Source organism: Haematobia irritans, chromosome 3 (genome assembly GCF_050003625.1).
Source record: "Haematobia irritans isolate KBUSLIRL chromosome 3, ASM5000362v1, whole genome shotgun sequence".
NCBI lineage: Eukaryota > Metazoa > Arthropoda > Insecta > Diptera > Muscidae > Haematobia > Haematobia irritans.
In genome coordinates, this window is record NC_134399.1 from 119,769,040 (window position 1) to 119,791,852 (window position 22,813).

Here is a 22,813-nt window from a genome sequence, read left to right on the forward strand (position 1 = left end):
TTAACAGCCATATACTAGCACAATGTACCAAATTTCAACTGACTCGGATGAAATTTGCTCCTCCAAGAGGCTCCAAAACCAAATCTCGGAATCGGTTTATATGGGGGCTATATATGATTATGGACTGATATGGACCACTTTTGGCGTGGTTGTTAAATATCATATACTACCACCACGTACCAAATTTCAACCAGATCGGATGAATTTTGCTTCTCCAAAAAGCACCAAAGGTCAAATCTGAGGATCGGTTTATATGGGGGCTATATATAATTATGGACTGATATGAACCAATTCCTGCATGGTTGTTGGATACCATATACTAACATCACGTACCAAATTTCAACCGAATCGGATGAATTTTGCTCTTCCAAGGGGCTCCGGAGGTCAAATCTGAGGATCGGTTTATATGGGGGCTATATATAATTATGGATCGATTTCGACCAATTTCTGCATGGGTGTTTGAGGCCACCGATCCTCAGCCAGATCGGATGAAATTTGCTTCTCTTAGAGGCTGAGCAAGCCAAATAGGGGGACCGGTTTATATGGGGGCTATATATAATTATTGACCGATGTGGACCAATTTTTGCATGATTGTTAGAGACTATACTAACACCATGTACCAAATTTCAACTGGATCGGATGAAATTTGCTTCTCTTAGAGGCCCCGCAAGCCAAATCGGGGGATCGGTTTATATGGGGGCTATATGGAATTATGGACCGATGTAGACCAATTTTTGCATGGTTCTTAGAGACCATATACAAACATCATGTACAAAATTTCAACCGAATCGGATGAAATTTGCTTCTCTTAGATCAATCGCAAGCCAAATTTGGGGGTCCGTTTATATGGGGGCTATACGTAAAAGTGGACAGATATGGCCCATTTGCAATACCATCCGGCCTACATCAATAACAACTACTTGTGCCAAGTTTCAAGTGGATAGCTTGTTTCGTTCGGAAGTTAGCGTGATTTCAACAGACGGACGGACATGCTCAGATGGACTCAGAATTTCACCACGACCCAGAATATATATACTTTATGGGGTCTTAGAGCAATATTTCGATGTGTTTCAAACGGAATGACAAAGTTAATATACCCCCCATCCTATGGTGGAGGGTATAATAAAAGAATGTGAACATTTTCGCTAACGTGAACTCTCTTGGTTTTAATAAGTTCACGTTACCGCGAGAGCACTGTATTAATTTTTGTGATTGATTTTTGTTTCAATTAAAAAATTTGCTGAATCAATAAAATTTTTAATTGAATATTTTTTAAAATTCAATTAAGACTTTAATTGGAAAAAATTTCGTGAAATTTTTTTTCTGTGTGGGTAGCAGTAATTTCATTAGATGTGTATATCCTCAGGAAAACATCAAAGAAAATTTCTATAGGGAATTTAACTTAATTTTAATTACATGTCATGTAAAAATAAAATTTTATAAAAATTCACTACAAAGTTTTCAAAAGTTCAAAATTAGCGTAGCTCATATTTTTCTAAAATTAGTAAATTTTTCTTAAATTGCGTTCATATTTTTATAAACCACGTAAAGTTATTTCATTTTTGTCTGTTGCAATTTTAGTTAAAAACTTCTTTAATGGTTCACCTTTTTTGTGTCGTTAAGACGATATTATTGACTCTTTACATTTTGTCAACTATGGTATGAAATCGCGGTTGCCACGGTTGGTAGATTGGTAGAATTCTTTATGTTTTGATAGCTTTTGCATAGAGGGTGAATACACTTTTGGCAAACCTTTCTATAGAAATAAAATTTTGACAAAATTTTCTATAGAAAAAAAAATTGACAAAATTTTCTATAGAAATAAATTTTCTATAGAAATAAAATATTGACAAAATTTTCTATAGAAATACAATTTTGACAAAATTTTCTATAGAAATAAAATTTTACAAAATTTTTTATAGAAATAAAATTTTGACAACATTTTCTATAGAAATAAAATTTTGACAACATTTTCTATAGCTATAAAATTTTGAAAAAATTTTCTATAGATATAAAAATTTGACAAAATTTTCTATAGAAATAAAATTTTGACAAAATATTCTATAGAAATAAAATTTTGACAAAATTTTCTATAGAAATAAAATTTTGACAAAATTTTCTATAGATATAAAATTTTGACAACATATTCTATAGAAATAAAATTTTGACAAAATTTTCTATAGAAAGCAAAAAATTGACAAAATTTTCCATAGAAATAAATTTTCTATAGAAATAAAATATTGACAAAATTTTCTATAGAAATACAATTTTGACAAAATTTTCTATAGAAATAAAATTTTGACAAAATTTTTTATAGAAATAAAATTTTGACAACATTTTCTATAGAAATAAAATTTTGACAACATTTTCTATAGCTATAAAATTTTGAACAAATTTTCTATAGATATAAAAATTTGACAAAATTTTCTATAGATATAAAATTTTGACAACATATTCTATAGAAATAAAATTTTGACAAAATTTTCTATAGAAAACAAAAAATTGACAAAATTTTCTATAGAAATAAATTTTCTATAGAAATAAAATATTGACAAAATTTTCTATAGAAATACAATTTTGACAAAATTTTCTATAGAAATAAAATTTTGACAAAATTTTTTATAGAAATAAAATTTTGACAACATTTTCTATAGAAATAAAATTTTGACAACATTTTCTATAGCTATAAAATTTTGAAAAAATTTTCTATAGATATAAAACTTTGACAAAATTTTCTATAGAAATAAAATTTTGACAACATATTCTATAGAAATAAAATTTTGACAAAATTTTCTATAGAAATAAAATTTTGATAAAATTTTCTATAGATATAAAATTTTGACAACATTTTCTACAAAAATAAAATTTTGACATAATTTTCTATAGAAACAAAATTTTGACAAAATTTTCTATAGAAATAAAATTTTGACAAAATTTTCTATAGAAATAAAATTTTGACATAATTTTCTATAGGAATGAAATTTTAGCAAATTTTCTATAGAAATATAATTTTAAAAAGTTTTCTATAGAAATACAATTTTTAAAAATTTTTTATAGAAATAAAATTTTGACAAAATTTTCTATAGAAATGAAATTTTGACAAAATTTTCTATAGAAATAAAATTTTGACGTAATTTGCTATAGAAATAAATATTTTGACAACATTTTCTATAGAAATAAAATGTTCACAAAATTTATAAAATTTTCACAAAATGTTCTATAGAAATAAAATTATGACAAAATTTTATATAGAAATAAAATTTTGACATAATTTTCTATAGAAATAAAATTTTGGCAAAATTTTCTATAGAAATAAAATTTTGGCAAAATTTTCTATAGAAATGTAATTTTGCAAAATAAGATATGTTGTTTGGTAAAATTTTCCCCCAATTTTGGTAGATTATTTTTAGCTCGAGTACGAAATACGTGACAATATGGTATGAAATACATGATAATACCATATATTCGGCATGAATACGAAATTTCTAATAGATGTGGGTACTTGCCACTATATCCCGGTATTGGGCTATTTTTAGTTAAAAATTTCTTAAATGATGTATCGGCCTTAAGAAACGCAAGAAATTTTCGGTAATACGATATTATCGATTGTTTATATCTTCTCAAATAAGAAAACCCGGCCAGAGATCTGTGGCATGAAATAAGTGACAATACAGTATAATCGGCATAAATACGAAATTTCTGTTAGAGTTGCACAGTTGCCGCTATACCCCGATATTGGACTCTTCCGCAAGTTCCCTTTTTTAAGCCCAGAATTCACTTCTCTAGCGAAAATTTCCTTTAAGGCCCGTATGCACTTCCAGCCGAAATTTGCGCTAACTACAAGAAATGCGTTGCTATATATGTAAACAGCTTTATGTGAGAAAATGTAAGCAGTCGAAAGCATCATCCCATTAAAAGCTCTCTCTCAATGGATCCATCCATGCATTTAAAAAACAGTGAACCCACTAGGAAGACAAATTTTGAAAAAACTTTAGAAAATTTTGATTATTTTTAGAAAATTTTATCTAAACAGTATTAAAAACGCTGGCATCACTCCGATATCAGATAAGTAAATATTTTTCAAGAAATTCAAGAAAATTTATTAGACATAATTGTTCAATAAAAGTTTGAAGGAAAAAATTAGAGATCAATATTGCAAGAATGCCTTTAGTGCCATGGCCGTATTTGTATTAAAATTTACAAATTTAAAGAAATAATGAACCATTTTATGGGAAGTACGAATTTAGTAATTGCTACATTTATGTATAATTTTTCCCGTTTATTAGTTAATTAAACTAACATACGGAAAAAATTATTAGAGTAAAGGAATCTTTTTCCAAACATAATAATTCCATGAATTAAAATAAAGTTCATAAATATTATTTCATAAATATTATTTCCTCCATAATATCTCTTCTTATATCTATAGGTTCTATTAACAAATTCTCAAGCATCTACAAAGGACATAACAAATTTCCTAAAGAAATACATAAGCAATATCTATATATATTCCCATTTCAATAATCGCGTTGTATACATCTTGCCCCAAAGCAAAAGAATTATTTTTCAAAAATTATTCACAGATCTGGAAAGAGAAATTAATCGTTTGGGAATAATTAAGATGTATGTCACGGAAAATGATTTGAATGAAGTCTATATGGAATTAACCACACGACCAGAAATTAGAAAACATTTACAACATATAAATAAAACATTGAATTTGCTTAATGAGCCTAAACCAGAAGGTCAAATTTCCTTAACAAGTGCTTTATTGTACAAGAAACTATTGTATCAAGCACCCAATGTTGTACCAGTGGTTATAATAATGTTTGCATTAGTATTGATATGCTTGATTTATAGTATGTCTCAGCATTTGAGATCTATTGAAGCGATTGACTTTGGTTTAAGTCCAAATAAAAATCTGTTTATTGGGCGTAATGATTGCAAATATTTTGAAATTACATCCATTGAAGAAATGCAACGTACAAAGTTTAAGTGGATACCTCAGAAATGGATTATTGATCATATACAATGTGGGTCATCTCCATCTTATGATAATGTTATCAATACGGATGTAAATGTTTATAATAAAATTGCTGCTATTGAAAAGTTGGATACCAGTCATATGACTTTGTGGATAAATGAGAGAATATTCCATAGTCCTGTGTTGGCTTTGAACTTGGCACATAAGGTCATATTGAAGTGAGTATATAGGACAGTAACTATAAAAATTGTGATGGATGCACATCTAAACAGCCGATAACATTGTGTCTACGAATTTTTATCTTTCATAAAACTCTGTATGCACATTCAGAGGGTTTTTTGTTAGCCTTAGAAATGAATGACTATCTGTGCCAGCGAAATTTTCGTACATTGTATACATTTTTTCCATAAGAAAGATTTATTTGAACGGCATTATCGGCATGTGTTGCTAGTGGGAGGAACAATATAAAAAGTCAATACAAATGGCTCAGGGAATTTTCGTAGACAATTGTGCTTGGTACTAAAAATTTCACTAGAATGTCTATATGCTGCCCCAAAGCATTTCTGGATTTTCCAGGATTATTTATATTTCCTGTCAAACGCTTGGGATGCACGTCTAGAGAAAACAAATTGTTGGCGAAATTTATTTATGGAAATATGTTACAATATAGGGAAAAATTGCCTTATCGGCATGAAACATACATTTTCGTAAACTCTGCATACCTTGTTTAAGCCAGTATGTAGCTCTACACACAAAAATTTTTTTTCTGATTTAATCACGAAATTAATTGATCCAATTAATTTTTAATTGAAATGTCTTCAATCACAGAAATGATAGTATCAATTAAAAAATTAATTGAAGGTCAATTAAAAAGTTAATTGATCCAATTAAAAAATTAATTGATACTATTATTTTTGTGATTGATTTTTGTTTCAATTAAAAAATTTGTTGAATCAATTAAATTTTTAATTGAATATTTTTTAAAACTCAATTAAAATTTTAATTGGAAAAATTTTCGTGAAATTTTTTTGTGTGTAGAGTGAATTTCGTTTGGTTTACATCTTTACAATGTGTTTCCTGTGAAAAAATCGATAGTGACGGTTTTTCCAATTTTCACTGGGAAATATAACATGATAACGTAAAACAACCTAAAATGTTCATAGTAGTACACGAAATCGTATTATAGACATTTTAATGGCTATAATACTAAAGCCCGGTCTGCATATTTATCGAAATTTCCTCTAACCATAAGAAACACATACACTAAAAAAACTTTACTTGGATCCAAAGATTTTGGCCTTCCTCTAAGGATTTTGGTATTGATTCCGAGCCAAAGATGCGGCTTCTTTAAAATAAAGAAATTTTTTAGCGACCTATGTTCCTTTAAATCTAGGATCAATAAAATTAAAATTATGATAGAGATTCCATTTATTGAATTTTTATTCTCTTTTCGCTGTATATTCATAAAGCTATTCACGTACAAATAAATTACACTTTAAAGATCCTAATTATAAAGGATATGTTACATCAACGTACAAAATGTTTTCTTAATTCCAAAAAAGCTTTAAACCAATGATGCTAAATCCTCAAAATAAGTCTTAGCCAATATTTGAAGGGATTTTATCTTAAATTAAAAGATTCAATATTTCAATTAATTTAAGGGCGATTTCTTTAAATAAAAAATGTGTGTTCTTTACTTTAAGGAAAATTGGCCTTAGTTCAAATATATACGACTTTAACCGAGGGGCGCAAATGTTCAAAAATTGTGTCCTACATTTAATAAAAAATTTTTAAAGCAAAGATTATAAACTTTATCTTAATTAAAATTTCATTATTTTAAAGAAAATTGTCCTTAGTAATTTGTCAATTGCGCATCCTAAAATTTAGGTTGCGTAATCTTTAATAATACATAAATATTTTTTTCAGTGTATGTAGCTATTTTTTTTTTGATGGAAATTTCGTGAGTCGCTGTTATCGATTGCTTAGATATCCTTATATAAGAAAAAGCTTGGTATGCCCCTCTGTCGGAAATTTCCGCTATCCATAAGAAATGCATTGTTATATTGGCTAGCGAAAATTCCGTGAGGCATTATTTTCGATTGTTAAAATTTTGCTCCCATAGGCAAAACAAAAACATTTTGTCAAAATTTTATTTTTATAGAAAATTTTTTTAAAAATTTTATTTCTATAGAAAATTTTGTCAAAATTTAATTTCTATAAAAAGTTTTGTCAAAATTTAATTTCTATAGAAAATTTTGTCAAAATTTAATTTCTATAGAAAATTTTGTCAAAACTTTATTTCTTTGGAAAATTTTGTCAAAATTTTATTTCTATAGTAAATTTTGTCAAAATGTTATTTTTATAGAACATTTTTTTAAAAATTTTATTTCTATAGAAAATTTTGTAAAATTTTAATTTCTATAGAAAATTTTGTAAAATTTTAATTTCTATAGAAAATTTTGTCAAAACTTTATTTCTTTGGAAAATTTTGTCAAAATTTTATTTCTATAGTAAATTTTGTCAAAATTTTATTTCTATAGAAAATTTTGTCAAAATTTTATTTCTATAGAAAATTTTGTCAAAATTTTATTTCTATAGAAAATTTTGTCAAAATTTTATTTCTATAGAAAATTTTGTCAAAATTTTATTTCTATAGAAAATGTTGTCAAAATGTTATTTCTATAGAAAATTTTGTCAAAATTTTATTTCTATAGAAAAATTTGTCAAATTTTATTTCTATAGAAAATTTTGTCAAATTTTATTTCTATAGAAAATTTTGTCAAAATTTTATTTCTATAGAAAATTTTGTCAAAATTTTATTTCTATAGAAAATGTTGTCAAATTTTTATTTCCATAGAAAATTTTGTCAAAATTTTATTTCTATAGAAAATTTTGTCAAATTTTATTTCTATAGAAAATTTTGTCAAATTTTATTTCTATAGAAAATTTTGTCAAAATTTTATTTCTATAGAAAATTTTGTCAAAATTTTATTTCTATAGAAAATGTTGTCAAAATTTTATTTCTATAGAAAATTGTGTAAATTTTTTTATTTCTTTAGAAAATTTTGTCAAAACTTTATTTCTATAGAAAATTTTGTCAAAATTTTATTTCTATAGAAAAAATTTTCAAAATTTTATTTCTATAGAAAATTTTGTCAAAATTTTATTTCTATAGAAATTTTTGCCAAAAATGTATTTCTATACAAAATTTTGTCAAAATTTTATTTCTATAGAAAAAATTTTCAAAATTTTATTTCTATAGAAAATTTTGTCAAAATTTTATTTCTATAGAAAATTTTGTCAAAATTTTATTTCTATAGAAAATTTTATCAAAATTTTATTTCTATAGAAAATTTTGTCAAAATGTTATTTCTATAGAAAATTTTGTCAAAATTTAATTTCTATAGAAAATTTTGTAAAATTTTAATTTCTATAGAAAATTTTGTCAAATTTTAATTTCTATAGAAAATTTTGTCAAAACTTTATTTCTTTGGAAAATTTTGTCAAAATTTTATTTCTATAGTAAATTTTGTCAAAATTTTATTTCTATAGAAAATTTTGTCAAAATTTTATTTCTATAGAAAATTTTGTCAAAATTTTATTTCTATAGAAAATTTTGTCAAAATTTTATTTCTATAGAAAATTTTGTCAAAATTTTATTTCTATAGAAAATTTTGTCAAAATTTTATTTCTATAGAAAATGTTGTCAAAATTTTATTTCTATAGAAAATTGTGTAAATTTTTTTATTTCTTTAGAAAATTTTGTCAAAACTTTATTTCTATAGAAAATTTTGTCAAAATTTTATTTCTATAGAAAAAATTTTCAAAATTTTATTTCTATAGAAAATTTTGTCAAAATTTTATTTCTATAGAAAATTTTGCCAAAAATGTATTTCTATACAAAATTTTGCCAAATTTTTATTTTCATAGAAAATTTTGTCAAAATTTAATTTCTATAGAAAATTTTGTCAAAACTTTATTTCTATAGAAAATTTTGTCAAAATTTAATTTCTATAGAAAATTTTGTCAAAATTTAATTTCTATAGAAAATTTTGTCAAACTTTTATTTCCATAGAAAATTTTGTCAAAATTTCATTTCTATAAAAATTTTTGTCAAAATTTTATTTCTATAGAAAATTTTGTCCAACAAAAACATCAAGAATTCTACCAAAGTACCAAACAATAGAAAATCTACCATATTTTTTTTCTACCAACTGTGGCAACTATGATTGACATGCGAAAGAATTTTTTATAAAATTTCATTTCTAAACAAAATTGTACCTCTTAATTGGAGAGAACAGTTTTGCAAAATCTACTAAAACATCAAGAATTCTACCAAAGTACCAAACAGTAAAAAATCTACCATTTTTGGTAGAATTCTACCAACTGTGGCAACAATGATTGCCGCACGAAATAAATTTTCGTTAGAGGTTCATACCAACGTTATCGAGGGAGCCACCGTGGTGCAATAGTTAGCATGCCCGCCTTGCATACACAAGGTCGTGGGTTCGATTTCTGCTACGACCATTGGCGGAGCTAGAAATTTTCTCTGGGGGGGGCTGTGCCCCCCCCAGACATCCTTCAAAATTTTGTCGAAATTTCCGAAGCGATAAATTACCCCTATTGATAAAACTATACATCCTCAATTTTATTGCGGTGTTAAAGGCAATATGCAGCAAAATCAATCAAAAACAAAAAAACTCAATCACAAAAATTAGTTGTATCAATTAATTTTTTAATTGGCTTTGATGATTGATACTATCATTTTTTTTGATTGAATACATTTCAATTAAAAACAAGTAAGTAAAATCTAAAGTCGGGCGGAGCCGACTATATTATACCCTTCACCACTATGTAGACAAACATTTGTGTTACCATCTCAACTACTTAAAATTTGCTGGGAGCTATATAAAGGTTTGCATTTCCAGATACAAATACTTTTAATGGAAACAATTTTTTGTACTTCTACAAAAACTCTAGAATTAAAATTTAAATCGGCTAACGCCCTGGGATGATACACAATGTTAGTAAAAAATATGGGAAATATGAAGCGAGAGAAATTTTAATGCAATTGTACAAAAGAGATTTTTAATTTTTCAGGCGATACATATGTATTCGAGATATAGGACAATTAGAGTAATATTTACAATTTTTGCTACTCAGCAGTGGCGATTTTACAAGGATATTGGTTAGATCTCGCCAAGATATGTGTAGGGCGACTTGGAGCCTTATTTAAAACTCATCCGTTCAGTGGAAATTTTGGCATTGCAGTGTGTAGGATATGGGGAAATCATCACAGAATTTTGTGTAAACTGTGAGAATTTTGGCCATATTTGTATTCTCTGTGGAAACTATCCAGTCAATTGGAGGAAAATCCCATTGAAAATGGGTCTAAAATATGAAACAGTCGACCATATCTCCCCAACTCTGGTGTACGTATATATGGGAGCTATATACAATCTGAACCGATTTTGAATAAATTTGACATGTATAGTTAGAATAATAATTCTGCTATCTATGCGAAATTTCACGTAAATGGGAGTATAACTTTGGCCCCCCTGGTCATATGAGTGCAAATCGGACGGGAGATATATATGGGAGCCATATCTAAATCTGAATCGATTTCAACCAAATTTGGCACAATTACCTATACTACTAAACGTACTCCTTGTGCGAAATTTGAAGCAAATCACGGCAAAACCCTGGATTTTGAGGCCATATAAGTTCAATCGGACGAAAGATATATATGGGAGCTATATCTAAATCTGAACCGATTTTAACAAAATTTGACACACTTAACGATACTATTAAACGTACCCCTTGTGCAAAATTTGAAGCAAATCACGGCAAATCTCTGGCTTTTGTGGCCATATAAGTTCAAATCGGACGAAAGATATATATGGGAGCTATATCTAAATTTGAACCGATTTCAATCAAGTGTACCAAGCATTGGTAGAATGCCAATTCTACCCTCTGTGCAAAATTTCATGAAGATCGGTAGTAAATTTTGGGCTCTGTGGTCATATGAGTCTAAATCGGACGAAAGATATATATGGGAGCTATATCTAAATCTGAACCGATTTGGCTGATATTTTGCAAGATTTGCGAGATTCATTAAATATTTGGATGTACGGTATTTCAAGAAAATTGGTTGATAAACACGCTAACTATGACCACATCGTAGATAATTATATGTGGCAGCTATATCTAAATCTAAATCGATTTTTTCCAAAACCAATAGCAATTGTCTCTGTCTCAAGAAACGGCCCTATGCCAAATTTGAGGACGATCGGACTTAAATTGCGAGCTGTACTTTGTGCACAAAATTACATATACAGACAGACGGACGGACAGACAGACAGACAGACGGACATCGCTAAATCGACTCAGATTTTAATTCTTACCCGATCGGTATACTAAAAGATGGGTCTATGACCACTATTTCTTGGCGTTATATACAAATGCACAAACTTATTATACCCTGTACCACAGTAGTGGTGAAGGGTATAATTAATTAGATCAATTAATTTCATGGTTGAAGACAAAAAATATTTTATTGTGTGTGGGAGCCGGTTCCACGACACCGCTATAAATAATCAAATAGCAACTTACCATTATTTAATATAACAAAAAATAAAAGCATTGCTTTAAGTATGTGTTTGAAAAATATTGTTTGTAATTTATTTTTAATTCAAGACAACAAACATATGATTTTTAAATTTTATTTAAAATGTGTGTTTTAAAACAGGACTAGAAATCATAAAGCAAAACATAAACTTAATATATTCATCGTGTATAAAAAATACTAAGAATAAAAAATTAAATAAAAGGCAAAAAATAAATTGAATATTATAAAACGTCTATCTTCGATTAGTTTTTAAAAATTCTCTGAGAACAGAATACAACGAAGCAACTGTCGAGAGCAGCGGTGCCAACTCTGTTGATTTTTCGTGATTTTGACGATTTTAGATGGTAAATTGGGCATGTGACGATTTATGATTTTAATCAACGTAGTTATAAATTGACTATTTTTGAAAATGTGCGTCTCAAGTTTCCTTTTAGTGTTTTTATTACGTGTTTTTAGTTGTAATGTAAATATCAATACTAAAAAATATGCTTAACATACTCTCTCTGCCACAATCTTAATTGGATTAAACACATCGCAAAGCTTGAATTAAAATATAAATCAACTGTAGCTTTGATTATTCTGGGGGGGGCAAGAACTATTCTGGGGGGGGCATAGCCCCCCCCAGCACCCCCCTAGCTACGCCAATGGCTACGACCGAACACCAAAAAGTTTTTCAGCGGTGGATTATCCCACCTCAGTAATGCTGGTGACATTTCTGAGGGGTTTAAAGCTTCTCTAAGTGGTTTCACTGGAATGTGGAACGCCGTTCGGACTCGGCTATAAAAAGGAAGTCCCTTGTCATTGAGCTTAACATGGAATCGGGCAGCACTCAGTGATAAGAGAGAAGTTCTCCACTGTGGTATCACAATGGACTGAATAGTCTAAGTGAGCCTGATACATCGGGCTGCCACATAACCTAACCTAACGTTATCGAGATCTTTTATTCTCCTCACGTAAGAGATACACAGCTTGGCTGTGTTATCGGCAGAGAAATAACATTCGTACTAGAGATAAATTCATTACTTAAATTTTAGTATTTTCGAAATAATTAAATAAAACCATATGCAGTGGTTCTCCCGTTTCTTTTGAATGTCAAAAGTGTTAATTTCCTCCCTATTCTAGCGATCTCTATCCGCAAAATCCATTTAAGCGAGTAAATGTTAAAATGCAACCTATTTGGGAACCTGTCAATGATAGTATTGCTCTTAACCACTACAGCAATTTATATGTTGCTTTAACATGGGGCATAATAATGCCCTTAACCGTGGCAAGTTTTATTATAGCTCCCCTGGATGAAAAGCTCAATAATATGGAAACTCATCAGTTGATCTCCGGTGTAACCCATTTAAAATTATGGTTAATCAACTTCTTATGGGACTATGTAGCTTACGAACTAATTATTGTACTATATATGATATTAATGTCTGCATATATTATGGAAAAATTCTTAGCCATAGCAAATTTTGGTAAGTATTTTTTTAGGCTTGTATTTTCTTTTACTACTGGATATAATATTTGTATGGGCTATCAAGAACGCCGTTGCACAGGTGTTCTATCAGTAGTGAAAATCTCGCCAGTATTCTAGCCAAGTTGAATTATCGTAAAGTGCGGTTGTTTTTCGATTCACAATAGTTTTTTGTTGTTGTTATTAATTTGTTCAATAAAATGAAATTAAAGGCAATTGAAATGTTATCCAGTATTAAAGGAAAACAAGACTTTGGTTTTGTATAAAATATTTTCTAAATTTTTATGTTTTTTTAATATATTACAGTGTCGTTTATACTTTTGAGTTTCTATGGATTGGCCTCTATACAAATGGTTTATTTATCCATACCCCTGCTTCCAAATAATAAATGTCAAGGGTTCTTAATTATATATCTGTTGGAGATTACTTTGGGTAAATTGTTCAAATATAAGTACCCCCGCAAAAAGTGTACCACACAATCTAAAATCTGCACACAAAGAAATAATATTTTAAATAAACCAACAGTAACAAAAATAAAACAATCAAGTATATACAGCAGTAAATTCGGCCGGGCCGAATTTTAAATACCAACCACCATGAATCAAGTATAATAGTTTACTATGAAAACTCTTCGTCGTATTGGGTTACTTGATAATATATAGAATTGTAGGGGGTTTGAAGACAAATCTTCTCCCAAACGAGCCAGCTCCCGAAGACAAACTTTAAAGATTCTACCTATGAAGACAAGATAAGATTCTGGATTTATGAGAACCAATTTTTTTTGAGTTTTAGAGAAAATATAAACATATCGTATATATGTTGAAATTACACCTTGATTTAAAATCTTAAATCTGTAGATTTTTCCGCATTTATTTAAATACGATGAGTAAAATCTGGAACTTTTACTTTCAGTTTGAAGCAATTTTCATGATCAGTGCGCCTGCTATACCCTGAAAGAAGTGTTTTCTTTTTTGAGAAACGTAATTTTAGACAAGCAAAGTTTCCTTTTGACACAAATTTTAGAGACAATCGTTGAATAAACGAAAACACTTTATAAGAAAAAGAAATTTCGTTTGTCTAAAATTTTATTATAGATTACTAATTTCTAGCAAATCGGATAAAAACTACGGATTCTAGAAGCCCAAGAAATAAAGCCGAGAGATCGGTGTATATGGGGGCTATACCAAAACATGGACCGATAGGCACCAATTGCTACTCACATATTTGTGATCTTAAAATACCTCCAGATTTTCAATTTCAAACAAATCGGCCAGAAAATATAGAAGTAAAAATCGAGAGATCAGTCTATATGGGGGTTATACCAAAAAATTGACCGATATACCTCAATTTCGGCATTCTTATTTGTGGTCTAAAAATACCTCTAGATTTCGAATTTCAGGCAAATCATGTAATAAATACAGTTTATTGTAGCTCAAGAATTTCAGGCAAAGCGGATGGTAAATATAGTTTCTAGAAGCCCAAGAAGCAAAATGGGAGATCGGTCTATATGGGGGCTATATCAAAAAATAGACCGATGGGCACCATTTTCGGCACACCTTTTTATGGTCCCAAAAGAACTCTAGATTTTCAATTTCAGGAAAATCGGATAGAAAATATAGTTTCTAGAAGCCCAAGAAACAAAATCGGGAAGTCAGTCTCTATGGGGTCTATATCAAAACATGGACCGATGAGCACCATTTTCGGCACAACTTTTTATGGTCCTCAAATACCTCTAGATTTCCAATTTCAGGCAAATCGGATGGTAATTATATTGTTTCTAGAAGACCTAAAAGCAAAATCGGGATATCGGTCTATATGGGGGCTATACCAAAACATGGACCGAAGAGCACCATTTTTGGCACACTTTTTATGGTCCTCAAATACCTCTATATTTCCAATTTCAAGCAAATTGGATAAAAACTACGGTTTTTATAGGCCCAAGACTCCAAATCGGGAGGTTGGTTTATATGTGGGCTATATCAAAACATGGACCGATGCGGACCATTGTCGACACACCTCTTTATGGTCCCAAAATACCTTTAGATTTTCAATTTCATACAAATCGGATAGAAAATATTGTTTCTAGACGCGTAAGAAGCAAAATCGGGAGATCGATCTATATGGGGGCTATACCAAAACATGGACCGATATGGACCATTTTCTACACACCTCTTTATAGTCCCACAATACCTATAGATTTCCAATTTCAGGCAAATCGGATGGTAAATATAGTTTCTAGACGCCCAAGAAGCAAAATCGGGAGATCGGTCTATATCAAAACATGGACCGATACGAACGATTTTCGACACACCTCCTTATGGTCCTAAAATACCTCTAGATTTTCAATTTCAGACAAATCGGATAGAAAATACTCCTAAGAAGCAAAATCGGGAGATCGGTCTATATGGGGGCTATACTAAAACATGGACCGATACGGACCATTTTCGACACACCTCTTTATGGTCCCAAAATACCTCTAGATTTCCATGTGTTACAAACGGAATGACAAACTTATTATACCCCCGTCACTATTTTATGGTGGTGGGTATAAAAACAGAAAAGAAACTTTAAACCAAAGACGTAAATTTTTTAAAATAAGTGTTCACCTATTTTTGAAGCTTTTTATCTTTAATCTAAAGATTCAATTTACAATTTAGAGATTATTTAGATATTATTATTGTGTAAACTGAGTATTTTAAAATTTAGGTCGCATACTCCTTCAATATATACGAAATTAAAATAAAACAAAATAAACTTATTCCCATCTACATATGTTACAATAAAGCATATTAAGTAAATATATTTTTAGTTTAAGTAAACTAAACTAAAAGCAATTATAATACTTTATTTAATTTAAGTTAATTAATTTACATCCAATTTATTTTAATCTAATTTAATATAGTATTATTTAAATTAATTTCATTCGTTTTTTTTTTAATTTAAATAATTAAAATTTATTTATTAATATTATTTATTTTAAATAATTTTACCTTAAATCGATTTTATTTAATGTATCTTAAATAATTTAATGAATAATCGGTTTATATTTCAGGACTTTGCTTATTTGTTATTTATTGGGATGTGGCAGATATTGAACCTAATTGGGTATATATATTAATGCTTTCGCCTACTTTCGCGCTCATGATTGGTATGAGAAATATTCAAGCTGAAAATGAGATGAGGGTTTTTTGCAAAAATCGCTGTGATAAAATTGTTGGATGCATACAGGATAAGAATGCTTGTTCATTGATTTCTCAATGTTGTTGTAAGTATATTAAATTGTACTTTTAAATACACCATCAGTGAAATGCCTATACCTAGAAAGTCCGGTATGCACCTCAAGCGAAATTTCTATTAGCAATAGCAAATGCATGGGAATTTTTGCGAAATCTTCGTTAGGATGATGTTATCGGCATGCAACAGACGGATGCATACATACAGCGAAAAGTTTTCTAACTATAAGAAATGAATACACATTGTTGCGAGTACACATTTTGTTTAGCACGATGTTATCGATCGGCACATTTTTTCCCTTTGAGACATATGACAAAAGTTCATGCTAGTGAAAATTCTGACAGACCTTGTTATCGATTATTTACAATTTTCTCCTTTAATAAATGTATGGAAAAAAGATCTAAAAGTTCATACAAAATCGATGGGACTATGTCGAACCGATATAGATCATTTCAAGATTAACAGCCTGTATGAAAAATATTTATTTATTTATTTGAATTAGTCGGAAATCTGTAGATAGTCTTTGAATTTTACGCAGAAAACCTTCTACTTTCTGTCTTTCTTTGTGGGTTCAATTTTTTTGGTGTATCTTTTCTTTTCAGCAAAATCGTATTTTCAATGGACATTTCCGGGAACTTTACCTTCAATTGCATACATCGTACTGATCTATGTTATCCTTACAATTTGGCAATGTTGGATTATATACCGCAAAAACAAAAAATATGCTGTTCCCCAAAGGTAAAGGTAAACTATTTAAACAGTTCCTACTTAACTTTGGTAGAATAAGAGCCTCACAAAGTACGATTAAGCGAATAGAGCAAACTGGCAGTTTCAGAAAGTTTTAAAGTCCATTTTACCGTAGAAAAGTACCTTTTTGACGAGAATTTGGTACCATTTCAACTAACATGTTTATCATCCCTGCGTTGACCGCTTCGGAATTCAGAAACACTGCAATTGCTAGAACAACTTTTCTTAAAGTTGTTCTAGCAATTTTAAAATTAAATATTTCAGAAAATATGTTTTTTTGTTTTAGCTAAACTTCTATATCTCAAAAACTACTAAATATATATTAGCAAAATCCTTTCTTATGGGGTTTTAAGAAAAAAAAAATAGGGAAAATTTGGAAAATGGCCTACTTTGACTTGAGTCTAGAAACAAGTAGTTGTTAGTGATATAGGTCGGATTGTATCGCATATGGATCCGACCCATATTGCCACCATATAAACCGACATGCAGATTTAACCTCTTGGAAGAGCAAATTTCATCCGATTCCATTGCAATTTGGTACGTGATGTGAGCATACGCTTTCTAAATTGGAAAAATTTTTCGATATAGGTCCATATTTATATATAGCCTATATGACGTACGTGATGTTAGTATAATAATATATATCCTCATACAAACCGACCCCTAAGATTGGATTTCTGAAGCCTCATGGAACAACAAATTTCATTCAATCCGGTATGGAAGTACATAAGACGGGGCCTGACCGAAACTTCGGCCGTATATACATGTTATACCCACCACCATAGAATGGTGATGGTTGTATACTATGTTTGTCATTCCACACCCAGAGAAGGAATATGATCACCTCAAACATGTTTTAAGAGCAAAATGTTATTTTTGGGTGGTGACCAAATAACATGGTTTTCGCAACCATGTTATTTTCTCGGAAATCATGCATCTGATTTCGGCAAGCAGGTTATATTTGACGGGAAAATAACATTTTAGTGACAAACATGTTACATGGTCACCATACAAAAATAACATTTTGCTCTTGAAACATGTTTGAGGTGATCATATTCCTTCTCTGCGTGCATTTGCAACATATCGAAATATCGATTTCCGACTATAGAAATCGTTTTTCGTTTCGACGGACATCGTTTATAAAACGATGTCCGTCTGTCTGTAGCAATCTCGCTACAGCCTTCAATAATGAGCGTATCGTGCTGAAATTTTGCATAGACTCGTCGTTTGTCTGCAGGCAGTTCAAGTTCGAAGATAGGTTATATCGGTGCAGGTTTTGATATAGCCCACATATAAATCAACTCCCGTTTAGGGGTCTTGAGCATCTAGACACCGTAATTTTTATCCAATTTGCATGAAATTCAAAACGTAAAGGTACCTTAGGTCTATAAATGTATCGAATCCCCGATCTCCCGATTTGACATCTTGGGCTTCTAGATACCTCAATTTTTAGACGATTTGCTTGAAATTGAAAATATATAGGTATTGTAGGTCCACAAATAGGTGTGCCGATTATGATGTGTATCGGTCCATGTTATGGTTGAGCTTCCATGTGGAGGTGTGCACGTGACACGAAATTGTCGTGACTTACGAAAATTTTTGTGATTCGTGAGTCACGCTCATGACAACAGCGTGAGTGTGCGGGAGCGTGAGTCACGAAAATATTATCTTCGTGAGTGTGAGTGAGTAACAATTACACTCACGAAAATATTCCTGCTCACCAACATAAAACGTTTAACCCTTTCACTACCGATGTCCACTACAGAGGACATTCGAAAACGACTCCAAACTCTAACTCCCCACTTAGTTTCGATTTATTTCTCGATGATATTTTAAAGCAGAGGCTATTATCTAAATAAGCTATAAATATTTTCCATATTGCTGGGCACTAAAATGTATTTTCATAACATTTCTGGATAATAAACGAAAAATACACAATTTTGAGACAATTTTTCTACTGTACGTCTCTAGTAAATGGGTATTCATATAAAAACTATAGCCTATATTAGTTCAGATTCTTTTTTGATTTTTTTCCAACACTTCAACAGATATTACAGGTCAAATAGCGTTTAGTTTCCTATGAGCATTTGGTCACAATTCAGGAATTAATTTTTCAGAACAAACACATATAGCTTTATAAATAATTGAGGTGAGCCTTCCAAATTGCAAAATGTATTCTATATGCTGTTAGTACAAGTAGAAACAGATGAAAAATTAAAGTTTTTCACATTAGGTTTAATTCGGTAGTGAAAGGGTTAAGTGTTAAATTCAATTAGAATTTTAGTGACACCTGGGATGTTAAGAGTTTAATAACACTCTCGATTTTAATAATGCTCATGTTTTCAGACACTTCGGTAAGGTTAAATTAATCATAAAATTATTCGTGAGTCACGATATTTTTCGCGAGTCACGATATTTTTCGTGGTTCACGGTATTTTTCGTGAGTCACGACGTTTTCTTGCGTGAGTACAAATTTTCTTTTCGTGAGTGTGCGTGAGTCCTACCAAAAAATATCGTGCGTGAGTGTGCGTGAGTATGATTTTTCAGTCGTGAGTGTGCGCGAGCGTGACTAAAATATTACTCACGTGCACACCTCTACTTCGATGTAGATCAATCGCCCGCTTTTATTTTCTGGGTTTGTAGACTTGTTCCTACAACATAAACAATTTTCTGATTCAATCACGAAATTAATTGATCCAGTTAATTTTTTAATTGAAATGTCTTCAATCACAGAAATGATTGAAGACTTTTTATTGATGCAATTAAAAAATGAGTATCAATTCATTTTTTGTGTAAGTTTTGTGATTGATTTTTGTTTCAATTAAAAATTTTGTTGAATCAATTAAATTTTTAATTGAATTTTTTTTAAAACTCAATTAAGACTTTAATTGGAAAAATTTTCGTGAAATTTTTTTCTCTGTATCTAATATCCTATCATAATTCCAGGATTAAAGAAATGTCATCTGTATGTTATTCGTATGACGATGAGTTGGTTATTGCTGAAAAATTACGTATATCCAATATGAATATGAGCACTTGTAAAAAATATGAGATTCTGGTCGATCAATTGGAATATGAAATTCCTAAATTGGGAAATCGTGTTAAAGCTATATCCTTTGCTTTGAACAGGTAAGGAGAATTGGATATATTTGAATGGCGAATGAAATTATTTATTAATTACTCACATATATTCTCTGGACTACAGATATCAATGTCTTGGCATTTATGGTTGGTCGCATAGTGGAAAATCTCACCTCATCAAACAGTTAGTAGGTGAAGAAGCATTTCGTTTTGGTGAAATCTATATCTGCGGCAATGAAATCAAACATAACATGCATTTGGCTATCAAAAATCTGGGATATTGTCCACAAACTAAGGGATTTTGTGAGGAATCAACACCTCAACAAATGTTCACATTATTTCTTATGCTCCGTCACGGATGTTGTGAGGACACATTTTACGATAGTATACGTAATCTCTCGTTACTCTTTAATTTACGTAATTATATGAATACTCGTTTAAGTGAATTACCAAATTACATAAGACGTCGAGTGAATATAGCCTTAGCTTTGATTGTTCACAATCAAGTATTGGTTTTCGATGAACCCACACGCGGTTTGGAAGCTAATGAACGACGTTTAATATGGGATGTTATGCGGAAAGCTCGCGATAATGGCAATGCCATTATTTTCACGTCACAAGAATCCCTGGAATTGGAACAAATAGCTGATTTTGTAATTGCCATCGATTCGGGTGAAATGATGACCATAGGTAGTCCTCAGAGTATTCGCGAGAAGTATACATTGGGCTTGTATTTGGAAGTAAAACTGAGATTGGATGGAACTACTCTGGAGGAAATGGAAAACAAGTATGTATTCTCATATAGTTTAGGATAATTTTCTTTTCAATAAGAATTAGTGTGTAAACATAACCATTTTGTCCCTATGGAGAATTTTGACAAAATTTTATTTTACTTCTTTAGAAAATGTTGTCAAAATTTTATTTCTATAGAAAATTTTGTCAAAATTTTATTTCTATAGAAAATTTTGTTAAAATTTTATTTCTATAGAAAATTTTGTTAAAATTTTATTTCAATAGAAAATTTTGTCCAAATTTTATTTCTACAGAAAATTTTGTCAACATTTTATTTCAATAAAAAAATATTGACAAAATTTTATTTCTATAGAAAATTTTGTCAAAATATTATTTCTATAGAAAATTTTGTCAAAATTTTACTTCTATAGTGAAAATTGTCTAAATTTTATTTTTATAGTGAAATTTGTAAAAATTTTATTTCTATACAAAATTTTGTCAAAATTTTATTTCTGTAGAAAATTTAGTCAACATTTTATTTCTATAGAAACTTTTTTGGTAATATGTTATTTCTATACAAAATTTTGTCAAAATTTTATTTCCATCGAAAATTTTGTCAAAATTTTATGGAAATAGAAAATTTTGTCAAAGTTATATTTCTATAGAAATAGAACTTTGTATAGAAATAAATAAATATAGAATATTTATTTATTTCTATACAAAATTTTGTCAAAATTTTATTTCTATAGAAAATTTTGTTAAAATTTTATGGATATAGAAAGTTTTGAAAAAAATGTATGGAAATAGAAAAATTTTATTTAATAGCAAATGTTTGTCAAAATTTTCTTTTTATAGAAAATTATGTCAAAATGTTATTTCTATAGAAAATTTTGTCAAAGTTTTATTTCTATAGAAAATGTTTTCAAAAGTTTATATAGGAAATTTTGTCAAAATTTTATTTCAAATTTTATTTCTATAGAAAATATTTGCAAAATTTTATTTCTATAGAAAATGTTGTCAAAATTTTATTTCTATAGAAAATTTTATCAAAATTGTATTTCTATAGAAAATTTTTCAAACTATTATTTCTATAGAAAATTTTGCCAAAATGTTATTTCTATACAAAATTTTGTCAAAATATTATTTCTATAGAAAATTTTGCCAAAATTATATTTCTGTAGAAAATTTTATTTCTTTAGCAAATTTTGTCAAAATTTTATTTCTATAGAAAATTTTCTTAAAATTTTATTTCTATAGAAAATTTTGTCAAAATTTTATTTCTATAGAAAATTTTGTCAAAAATTTTAGTGAAAAAAATTGTTACAATTTTATTTCCTTAGAAAATTTGGTCTAAATTTTATTTCTATAGAAAATTTTATCAAAATATTTCTATAGAAAATTTTTGTCAAAATTTTATTTCTATAGAAAATTTCGTCAACATTTTATTTCTAAAGAAAATTTTGTCAAAATTTTATTTCTATAGAAAATTTTGTCAAAATTTTATTTCAATAGAAAATAATTACTCAAGCTTGAGATAGTTTTTTGTATGTATTCACACAAAGAAAATTTCATTAAAATTGAGCTAACGAAAATGTTTCATTGATATAATGAAAATTTTTCATTAACACAATGAAATAAATCGTTAATAGTACGAAACGTTACGTTGATTAACAGAAAATTCGTAATAATAACGAAAAATTTCATTGTATTATCGAATTTGTTTCATTGGCTCACTTTTAATGAAACATTTCGTTAATATAACGAAACTTTTTCTATCAGTGTTGGTTTCTTTATTTTTCAATATTTCGCAATTACATTGAATTGCTTCATCAGGAGTCGATGTATGCAAAACATTCAAGTGTAATACAACAACACTCACTGCCATAAAAGTAATAGACGGGCGTAGTGATACTACTCTAGTTTTAAGCTTTATGTGTTGTTG

General features: G+C 29.1%; 1 protein-coding gene across 1 annotated transcript in view; it reads left to right on the plus strand.

Annotated features, from left to right (window-relative positions):
• The window catches only part of LOC142229944 (phospholipid-transporting ATPase ABCA3-like), a 39,251-nt gene that overhangs the window by 15,395 nt on the left and 1,043 nt on the right, over nt 1–22,813 (plus strand). Inside the window, exons 5-11 of the mRNA XM_075300541.1 lie at nt 4,430–5,202; nt 12,735–13,078; nt 13,384–13,509; nt 16,130–16,342; nt 16,914–17,049; nt 20,005–20,187; nt 20,264–20,926. Coding sequence (XP_075156656.1) covers nt 4,430–5,202; nt 12,735–13,078; nt 13,384–13,509; nt 16,130–16,342; nt 16,914–17,049; nt 20,005–20,187; nt 20,264–20,926 — 2,438 coding nt within the window. The remainder of the gene's footprint in view (nt 1–4,429; nt 5,203–12,734; nt 13,079–13,383; nt 13,510–16,129; nt 16,343–16,913; nt 17,050–20,004; nt 20,188–20,263; nt 20,927–22,813) is intronic.